This window comes from Orcinus orca, chromosome 1 (assembly GCF_937001465.1).
Source record: "Orcinus orca chromosome 1, mOrcOrc1.1, whole genome shotgun sequence".
Taxonomy (NCBI): Eukaryota; Metazoa; Chordata; class Mammalia; order Artiodactyla; family Delphinidae; genus Orcinus; species Orcinus orca.
Window position 1 is genome coordinate 35,659,867 of NC_064559.1, and position 10,621 is coordinate 35,670,487.

Consider the following 10,621-nt stretch of genomic DNA (forward strand, 5'->3'; position numbering starts at 1 on the left):
ATTTTCCTTCTTTTCTCCATTTTCCTTAATGAGTAGGTTTAAATTTTTCATCATAAAAGTATTTGAAAAGCTGTATATCCATTTAATAAATTACTCTGTTCCCACCTTACTGAATATTTATGTGGGAAAACTTCAAGGATGCCACCATCAAAACATACACATACAAAAAGGTAGGCAGTGTATTATAGTAAAGGGAGTTTCTGGAGTCACACTGCTTAAGATTAAAAATCAGTTTGCCAGGGACTTCCCTGGTGGCGCAGTGGTTAAGAATCTGCCTGCCAATGCAGGGGACACGGGTTCATGCCCTGGTCCGGGAAGATCCCACATGCCATGGAGCAACTAAGCCCGTGCGCCACAGCTACTGAACCTGCGCTCTAGGGCCCACGAGACACAACTACTGAAGCCCGCCCACCCTAGGGCCTGTGTGCCGCAACTACTGAGCCTGTGTGCTGCAACTACTGAAGCCCACGTGCCTAGAGCCCGTGCTCTGCAACGAGAAGCCACCGCAATGAGAAGCCCGCGCACCCCAACGAAGAGTAGCCCCTGCCTGCTCGCCGCAACTAGAGAAAGCCCACACGCAGCAACGAAGACCCAACGCAGCCAAAAATGAACGCATTTATATTAAAAAAAAAACCCAGAAGCAATATTAAAAAAAATCCGTTCGCCACTCCCTAGCTGTCTAACCTTGAGCAGTTTTAATTTTTGTGCCTTAAATGTCTATATATGTAGAATCATAGGGTCATTGTGAAAATAAAAATAATCCATGTGAAGTGCTTAGAAGAATATGTATTTGGCTTACAGAAACACTCAGATGTCAACTACTGGCAACAACAGTCGAAAATAAAATGGCTGTTAAAATCCCTGTACTTGTATATAAAAAATAAAAAACAAGGTTCTACTGTGTAGCACAGGGAGCTATACTCAATATCTTGTAATAAACTACAATGGAAAAGAATAAAAACATTTTAATCCCTGTATTTGCAAACAAGAAAGCTGATGTTCAAAATTAAATAACAGTCACTGCACTTGGGAGACATATCTTAGTAAGCGGAACTTGTCAAACATCTCAGGACATATCTGTGCTGCATGCTATTCAACCTGCACTTAATTTGGCTCCAAAGTTAATTACACACGTGTCTATTCAACACATGAACATGGTCTCAAAGTCTATATAACACAAACTAAGAGTTTCAAACCCAAAAGGGGCCAGTTCTGTTTCTCTAAATGTCTGGGCTTATTTTCTAAAATAGGTTTTTCAGGTCAAATTCTTCACAGAAACCTAAATGACAGAATGGAGATGGGGAATTTGAAGATTTGCAGTTATGTCTTGGCTTTATTACGAATTCAACCAGCTGCCTTTCAGTTAGTCAAATTTTGAGATATTTGTTCCCTCAAACATAAAATGAGAACTATCTGCTTTCTTATTTCCAAGATAGTGTAAGAAGCATACACAACTCACAGAGCTGAGGGAAGAGTTTATACCAAGTCAGATATTGGTATCCAGTGCTACTGGGCTGCCCTTCTCATATCATGATAAATCATAAAATGTCTATCTTATCGTCTTCCTTTCCTATCTGCTTTCTCTTCTTTACTCCCATTAATATGTAGTTAGTTCCTAATCAGATGAGTGTGAATCAAATTAAAGTTGAGTGTGAAGAAAAGTTATCAAAACAGCACCATCACATAGTAAAGTACCGTTAAGTGCAAGTAATGGTTAATTTTGTGTCTCAATTGGACTGGGCCATGGGGTGCCCAGATACTTGGTCAAACATTATTCTGGGTGTTTCTGTGAGGGTGTTTTTGGATGAGATTAACACTTAAATTGGTAGATGTAGTAAATTAGTTTCCTCTCCCTAACGTGGGTGGGCCTCACCTAATCAGTTGAAGGCCCTGTCCTGAGTAAGAGAGAATTCTCCTGCCTGGTGGCCTTTGAACTGGAATATCAGCTCTTCCAGTCTGCCAGCCTTGGGACTTTAACTGGGACATCAGCTCCATAAGTTTTAGATTTGCCAGCCTCCATAATCACATGAGCCAAATTCTTGTAATAAATCCCTTTACACACACACACACACACACACACACACACACACACACACATCTTATTAGTTCTGTTTCCCTGGAGAACCCTAAACAGAGCAATACCAGTATTATACTGAAACCTGCAGATAAAACTAAACAGAATTCAGATTATGCTTGAAAGCCAAAGAGAAGGCAGGGTTTTCTAACAACAACAAAGGTCATATGTAGATATATTCTCAAGTCTCTGGTATTTATGGCTGAATCAAAAATACATGTAAAGTTCTTTCCAATGCACATTTTTTTTTTATCATTGTTTTTGGTTGCGTTGGGTCTTCATTGCTGTGCATGGGCTTTCTCTAGTTGCGGCGAGTGGGGGCTACTCTTCATTGTGGTGCACGGAATTCTCATTGCGGTGGCTTCTCTTGTTGCAGAGCACAGGCTCTAGGCACATGAGCTTCAGTAGTTGCAGCACACAGGCTCAGTAGTTGCGGCACGCAGGCCCTAGGGCACGAGGGCTTCAGTAGTTGTGGCTTGTGGGCTCTAGAGCGCAGGCTCAGTAGTTGTGGCGCACAGGCTTAGTTGCTCTGCGGCATGTGGGATCTTCCCAGACCAGGGATTGAACCTGTGTCCCCTTCACTGGCAGGCGGATTCTTAACCGCTGTACCACCAGGGAAGTCCCCAATGCACATTGTCTAGTGGCTTCCTATCCATTCCAACCTGGGGGTTATTTGGTTTTAATAAATGAGTCATGTACACAGCTGAGGCCTCTTCCTATACATAGTGAACCAAGCGGGGTGAAGGAGAAAAGGGCACAGAGGTTTATTTCCCTGAGCAATCTAATCACTAGATTTTACAGAATACCTACCATGGAGATTTTTACATCTTCTAACCATGGCCTTAGATCATGTCAAAAGCAGGCCACTGCCTACAAAAGGACGACAGGCAGGAAGAGCCTCCTGTTAGATGGGACAGTGTCCTGAGGACAGAAGACAGACCATCTAAAGAAAACAGTTAAATCTGGAGATAAGAGGGAAAAATAAGGAACCCAAATATTCCCTAGCAATAGGAAAGGAAAGTGAGTAACAGTATCTTGGAGCAATTCCGGCTCATTAGCAGTACAAAACAGCAAACCATCACTTATGCTTAGGGGCCTTCCTTGACTTAGGGTTCCTTTCCTGGCTTGTTTGATCACTCAGCTATTCTGTTCAAAGTTGAAAGCCAGGGCAGTCACAGTCCCACAGCTCTGTTCTCAGCCTTTCCTTGGGTCTCTTAGAACAGTCTGCAGGGAATGCTTATGTTTTCTCTTTGGCCACAGACCAGGTGGATGGTTGAAGGGGTATCTTGTCTCAAATACAGAAATTTCTCTAGGGAAGGGCTACAATGATATCCATGTTCCAAACAATTTTTACCCAAGAGGTAGCATCCAAATGATAGGATCTAATTATTTTTAGTATAATCACATTTCTAACCATGTAAATATTTTCTTCTTCCTTATCTTAATTGCTTTCCCTTTTCTTTATAGATAGGAACATAAGGAGAAATATTTCACTTTCTTCTTTAATTAGTTTCAGGGCCATAACGTTGACCAACTGGGAGAGAAAATCCAGAAGGGCTGGCAGCCCAGCCTCTAGCAATGCTTGAAAAGGCAGGAATATCCTGAGTCAGCAAGTGGGAAAAGAAAGCATATTCAAGTTTTTTAAATGGTCACCATTGCAGTATTTGAGAAGTTACATCAAGTTCTGAATTGGAATGAGGCAATCAGTACTGGTAAATTAACAGATAAACAGAATAACACTTACCACCTTCTTTTTTTTTTTTTTTGCGGTACGCGGGCCTCTCACTGTTGTGGCCTCTCCCATTGCGGAGCACAGGCTCTGGACGCGCAGGCTCAGCGGCCATGGCTCACGGGCCCAGCCGCTCTGCGGCGTATGGGATCTTCCCGGACCAGGGCACGAACCTGTGTCCCCTGCATCGGCAGGCGGACTCTCAACCACTGCACCACCAGGGAAGCCCTTACCTTCATTTTTAAAGAAGGTATTTAAAAAATAAAGTCTCCATTTCCACAATACTCTATCAGTATAAAATAACGAAGTCACATTGAAGGCCAATAACTACCATCAATACAATACTTATTTCCCATTTATTTGTGATTTTTCAGGGGTTCAAACCAGTGAATAAAAATCAATTTTATTTTCATAGAGAACTTGTTATTCCACTATTATTTTCAGAATCATTGTAATAAAAACCCTACCTGGAAAGAGTAATACAAAAGAGAACCTGAAGGTCTCAGAAGATTGTGCAAAATTTGTAACAACTGGCATTAAAAACAAACAAACCACCGAAGGCTCTGATATTTGGCCTCTGAGCTCTCTTAGGACAGTGCTTTTCAAAGTCTGGTGTGTGTCAAAATCACCTGGAGAATTAATGGAGCCTACAGAAGCCCAGGGAAGGTCTGGGTCTCTGCATCTTTACCACGTTCTCCAGCAAGGGTTTCCAAACCGGGCTGATCAGAATTGCCTGGGAAACTCTGAAAAACAACAACAACAAATCCCCAAGCTTCATCCCTGGACATTTTGGTTCAGTAGGTTTGAGGTTGGGAAACAGAAATCTTAAAACATTTTATTTTAAAATCGTTAAACTTCCCAGGTGGTTCTCATTAGTCAGATTTGGGAACCACTGACTTAGAACACTTATTTAGGTAACTGTCTCTCAAAGAGCTCTAAGCCTGAGCTCACTAAGAATATTCATAACGTTGGGCAGGTTATAAATCACCATCCTGTGAGAATTTAACAAATTAAACTGTCTAGAAGTGATTTGATACTAAAAACTCCACCCAATTTAGCACTTAAATCACCTAATGATTTTCTGTCTATCTACTCTCCACCCCCAGGCAAAGGTCTACACATAATATTTATTTTCTATGGCTGTTAAGTGCTAGACACCCAAAGTGCTCCTAAGCAAGTTGCCCCATAGGATTTTGTTCTGTTAACCTGACCTTCTTCTTCCATTCAGACTCCCAGAGCTGTGAGGAATAGACCTAGTTCAGGGTACCACGGCCAGCTGATGTCACTTGCAGCATTACGTGGCAAGACATCAACCTGCAAACCCTGTCCCCATCCCACTGGGAGAGAGACACTAGAAAACCTTAAAGTGAGAATTAATTTTTTGGGGAAAGAATCGCTCTAACCAAAGACTGATCATTTAAAAGGTTAACTATTTTTAAAACCAAGACAAAAGAAAGCTAATATGACTTGAGAAGCTTAAAGAAATAGTGACTTTTGGTTTACCTCCAGTAGCCCTAAACCCATAGATATCCAGCCCCATTTCTCCTGTATCTCAGAATCAGGTGTTTAAATTCAAAGTCCAAGACAGAAAGAATCTGAAAGCAATGATCAACAAGGAATTTGGGAAATGACCTTTGATCTCATTTTCCTTGCAATCTGAAGTCCTATCAGATTGAGATATCAATATACATTAAATGGAAAAATATGCTCAAAAGTAGGTGCGAATTATGATCCGTAAAACACAGATGCTGACTTCTAATCCTTCCCACAAAATCCCAGATCACAAATTGAGAGATGAGATGATCTTTTTTTGGACGGAAGGCACTGACTGGGCCCCGTGAGCCAGCAGCAAGTGACAGGCAACTTGCAGCAGAGGCAGCAGAAATGCCCATGGGTCCCACGTGTCTTTTCTTAGTGATGATGGCCCTCCTTACTGGACCGTCAGCAGCAGACAGTTCAAATGTACTTAGTAAAACTGCTGGGTGGGCAACCAAAGGGAAGAGAAGGATCTCCTAGAACTGGGAGGGAAAACAAGCCAAACGCTACTAGCAGCAGGCCCAGCTGGAAGAGGGCTTGGTCTGCAGGTTGATGTAGTTCCCTTGGGTGGACAAAGACATATCTTCCCTGGAATTGCTCATCATCTTCTCAATGAGGACTCTAAAAAACAAATAAAAAACAAGGCTGAGAAGCTGGATGGAGAAACGGCAGATATTATCTGTCTTGTCACCAGATGGCACTCAGTAAAGCCACAAGGTTTAAATGCCCCTTTGTCCCCAATTATCTCAGGAGAGAAGACAGCATCCCTGACCTTCAGGAGCTGGCATTCCAGTGGCTCAGTCTGTTCTTGTTTGCTCAGAAACAAGGAAAGGAGGTCCAAGGGGCTGCAGTGGAAGATGGGTAAATCTGCGTGCCTATCCCTAGAACAGCATGAGCTACTCACCTCATAGCCTCATTAATATTTTTGTTCTCCTTGACTGATGTTTCTGTCCAACCTGTGAAACCATTCTCTTTACTGAACCGGTCAACCTGGTCTCGGCTCACTGCCCAAGGGGACAGATCACACTGGCAAAGAAAATAAATAAAAGGCAACACCATAAACTTCCTGGGAATAGAAACATTGCTCAGATACGTGTGGATTTAAAACAGTTCCACCCATGGCTAGAACAGCAGCATCTGAAATCTACAGCCAACATTCTTCCCAAAGAAAGTCTCAACATCTCTTGAAAGGAGGTAGAGAAGGGCAAGTGGATACCCACAATCAGAGTGCAGTTTAGACACGCTTACTCTCTGCCCACGGATTGAGGCCAGGGGCCATTTTCCAAGATCGACCACATACCTTGTTGGCTAAGAGCAGGCAGGGCACCGGCTCTCCATTAGGCAGTGTGAGCTTGCTGTCCAGGTCCTGTTTCCATCTTTGGCTGTTGCTGAAGGTAGTGGCGTTGGTAACATCAAACATAATAACACAGGCAGAGGCATCCCGATAGTAAAGTCGGGTCATAGAGGTGAAGCGCTCCTGCCCTGGGAAGTAAGGAGACGGTTCTTGAGAAGGTGATCCTGAGAGCCAGCCTTGGAACCCTCCCTGACACCCTGCCCTTTCCATCTTCATTGTGGGAAAGAGGGCAGTATGCGTAGTGGGTGAGTCCAGATTCTGCGCCCAGATCACCCAATTCCAAATCCCTGCTCTGTCATTTACTATCTATGTGACTTTAGACAAGTCAAGCTTTCGGTGCTTCAGATTAAGCATCTGTAAAGTGGGGAAACAAGCAGTAGCTTTTTATCATAGGATAGTTGTAAGGATTAATAATGAGTCAGTGAATCTAAAATGCTCAGGAAAGTGCTTGGCACATAATAAATAAGGATTAGCTATTATTATTATTGTCTTCTCTTTTCTTGTTTCTCACCAAGGTCAGCTGAAAACCTAGAAGGAGCACCCCCTCCCCCTGCTGTGGGAGCATCTACCTACGGTCTGGACAGTTCACTACTTTGCCAGACCCTCGCCCACACAGAGACTGCTCTACATTTATTCAGGGCAAAACATCTACAGAAAACATCTACAAAAGCTCTACATCTATTCAGCTTATATGTCCTCAGAGCAGTTCAATCATTCCAGCTTCAGGAGAAAACTTCTGGTCTCCCTGTCCCATTCTTTCTCTGAGAGCTTGTTGGTTAAACCAAAATGTCTTCCTTGTTCTTGTCCAGTCTTATCCATCCTACCTGCAATATCCCACAGCTGGAGGCGCACCATCTCTGAGTCAGACCACTGGAGAACCTTCAGAGCAAAATCCACTGAAAATTTATGTATAATATACTTGAATTAAATTTACCTTAAAAAATCCACAAAGTCATATCAAATATGCAATTACAACCCTAGAGACACACAACTCCAATCCCATTCATTCATTATTTATTTGTTTGGTTACTTTTAAGCCCTCAATGGACTGAGATGAGCCCACACTCATGTATTAAGTGTGGGACAGGTAATTCACATGCATCTCTGAAGGCATCTCCAGCTTTTACTCTCTCATCAAATCAATGTATTTGATCCTACTTGTCTCTAAGACTGGGGATAGGAGGATGGGAGTAATTATAAAAACAACTCCTAATCTCAGGTTAAACAGTTTCTGGGAGATTTAGGGGGTTTTCTCAGGGAAGGGATGATGGGGTAGAAGAGGGAAATGAGGTAAGTGGGTTGGCTTTTGCATCTTCCACATTTCAGTGTTGGTTTCTAGTCCAACTGTATTATGAGAAAAACACACCCTCAGGGAATTCTACATTCTCCATAAGGCCGTAGGAATTATCTTGGGCAGGAACGGGATAAAGTGAAAAGGTCCCAGAGGATTCACCAGGAAGAAGATACTCCATGGATGATGCTTAAGAACAGTGCTGGAATCTACTGCCACATCTGTAGATGCTGAGTCCATGAGTTAAGGCTGCGGGGGAGAGCTTTTGATAAGGACGGCAACAGGATAATTTCTGAGATTTGGAAATACATTTCTCCACGTCTATGACAGAAATAAAAGCTATGGAAAATTAAGAATAAACACTGAACAAAAAATTAGCCAGTCAATTATATTCTCTACTAAAGGAAAACTACAACAATTGCTAAAAGTTAGTGGGATACTTTTAAACCAAATTCATGAAATAGGGAAGCTCATATTATTGAGCAGTGTGGGGCAGAATGGTCAGGAAACAATCTTTGAAACTTTTGTTTGTTTGAAACTTTAAACCCTTAATTTTGATGAATGCTCTTTTTTTTTTTGCGGTACGCGGGCCTCTCACTGTTGTGCTCTCCCATTGCGGAGCACAGGCTCCAGACGCGCAGGCTCAGCGGCCATGACTCACGGGCCCAGCCGCTCCGCGGCATGTGGGATCTTCCCAGACCGGGGCACGAACCCATGTCCCCTGCATCGGCAGGCGGACTTTCAACCACTGCGCCACCAGGGAAGCCCTTGATGAATGTTCTTAAGGAGGGTGTTTTAACTGCAATGTAAATGCATGTTAATTTAAAAAAATTCCAGAATGAACACTAGCACACAATTTCAAAACTTACATTACTGCAATTTTTTCCTTAAAAAATGTTCTTTTAATGGAGATAAATAAATGTTTGTTACTTTCCCTCTTCACCAGCTCTTCCCATCTAAACTTCTAATTAGAAGGCATTTTTCTACTTCTGAAAAGACAGTTGAGTCCAAAGGCCAAACTGGAAAGAAAGAAATTAACTCTTTGTCTTCCCTGCCTCCTTCATCTCCCCAGTTTGAGAGAAAAAGGTGTGTGTGTGGGAAGATAGGTCAGAAAAGTGGTATATTTTACACTAGGAAGAATTCCTAGTCTTTATTTAAGCAATCGATGGACAAAAAACACACAGCTCTTCAGCCCTGATAAGCATCTGATTGTGTGGCCAAGGGGCCCTCCCATGCAGGTATTTCCATAACAAAGCTAGGCTCCGTGAGGCCAGGTTAAACACCTTTCTGTTCCTTCAACAGCTGTCTGTAACTCCCGTGAGGGGCAGGACAACAGCCCCAACTGGTACCTAACCAGGCGCTCCAGAGGGTCTCAGCTGCTTCTGCTGATCGCAGAGATGTGCCTGTGACCGCTAGGAAGGCTGCAGGAGGAGACTTGAGTTCCCTAGCGAAACGCAGGAATCGCTCATTTTCTCATCCACCCGCCCTCATTTCCCATCGTCACAGTTTTGCTCTCTTTCCAGACAATCAGCTCAGGCTGGGAAAACTTAATTGGGGGAAACCCAAGAGAGGCATGCAAATCAAACACCAGCATGCCTCCCTTCAGGATCCCAGACACCTATTTCCAGGCCCGAGGAAGGACCCAAAGACACCAAATCCCCCGTTCCCCACCCCACTTGAGTCCGCGGCTCAAGTCCCGTGATCCCGGCCTCTCGTCTACCCCGCCCCCGCAGCGACGTCTCACCTCCCACCGTGGACTTGTAGTGTTTGCTGAAGCTGTCCTGGGAATATCGCTGCACCAAGGACGTCTTGCCCACTGCGGCGTCACCCACCACCAGCACTTTGAACAGGTGATCGCGGCTGCCCATGGCTAGCGGGATGGACGTTATACGGCGGCGGGAAGTGGGGGGAGTAACTTATTTTAAACCCTTTGGCTCGCGACCCCGCTCAAACTGAAGTTTGGCATTCCCGCCGAACCGCCCGTTGGGGCTTCTCTGACGAGAAAGCAAAAAAGGAAACTTCGCACTCAACCTATACGCGCTTCCTCCCCGGGCGGCCGCAGCCTGGGTGGGGCGCAGGGCGCAAACTGCTAGCCCCCTGCTGTTCTCACCTTCTCCCCCTCCCCGCCCGGCTACCGAGAAACTGGATGAGGCACCACGGTGTCTCACCCACCGGGACTTCCCCGGAGTTGCTCCGGCGGGCAAATGAACCCAGGCCAGCTCATTTCACGGTCAGGGAGAAGATGGGAGCCCTCCCCGCACTGCAAAAACCAAATTCTGGGGAAAAAGACGTTCACAACCAGACTCCCCAGACCCCATACCGCACCAGGCGGCGCAGTCCCTCTCGCCTTTCTCCGCGTGCGTCACGTGCAGCGTTGCTTGAGGCACTACATTTCCCATCTTACCTCGCGGTGAAGAGAAGTAGGCGAGTGAGGAGACTCGCCCGCCTGGCCTCCTGGGAAGTGTAGTTAATGCACTATTTTTCTTTTTAAAAAAACTACGCAAAGTTTCAAATCCTTTCAACCGTTTGGAATCTTATTTTAAAATAATTCTGGAATAGAGAAGATCCTTCAGAAGCGATTTGTTCGACATGATTTCACCTGCCTAAATCCGTCCCCAGGTAGATTTCTCACTATCT

General features: G+C 44.3%; 1 protein-coding gene across 5 annotated transcripts; it reads right to left on the reverse strand.

Annotated features, from left to right (window-relative positions):
• Nucleotides 1-4,131: 4,131 nt before the first annotated feature.
• RAB29 (RAB29, member RAS oncogene family) lies at nt 4,132-10,382 on the reverse strand. Of its 5 annotated transcripts, none has more exons than XM_049694782.1 (6): nt 10,305-10,382; nt 9,729-9,978; nt 7,518-7,589; nt 6,640-6,821; nt 6,244-6,365; nt 4,132-5,960 (listed from the first exon to the last, which is right to left on the reverse strand). In XM_049694782.1, the coding sequence occupies exons 2-6, from the start codon at nt 9,850-9,852 to the stop codon at nt 5,849-5,851; spliced, it is 612 nt and encodes a 203-aa protein (XP_049550739.1). In that variant the 5' UTR covers nt 9,853-9,978; nt 10,305-10,382; the 3' UTR covers nt 4,132-5,848. The 5 variants fall into 5 exon arrangements, with proteins under 5 accessions (XP_049550739.1, XP_049550742.1, XP_033266380.1 ...); XM_049694785.1 differs by having other exon boundaries at nt 10,310-10,352; XM_033410489.2 differs by lacking the exon at nt 10,305-10,382 and having other exon boundaries at nt 7,518-7,572; nt 9,729-9,854.
• Between the last annotated feature and the right edge of the window lie 239 nt (nt 10,383-10,621).

What these genes read in the sequence shown, in the direction of transcription:
- RAB29 (XM_049694782.1), bottom strand. Translation starts at nt 9,852, where the DNA reads ATGGGCAGCCGCGATCACCTGTTCAAAGTGCTGGTGGTGGGTGACGCC. An exon ending in CCAGCTGTGGGATATTGCAG is followed by an intron (nt 6,822 to 7,517) that starts GTAGGATGGATA and finishes CTTACTTCCCAG; the next exon opens with GGCAGGAGCGCTTCACCTCT. An exon ending in GCCTGCTCTTAGCCAACAAG is followed by an intron (nt 6,366 to 6,639) that starts GTATGTGGTCGA and finishes TTTCTTTGCCAG; the next exon opens with TGTGATCTGTCCCCTTGGGC.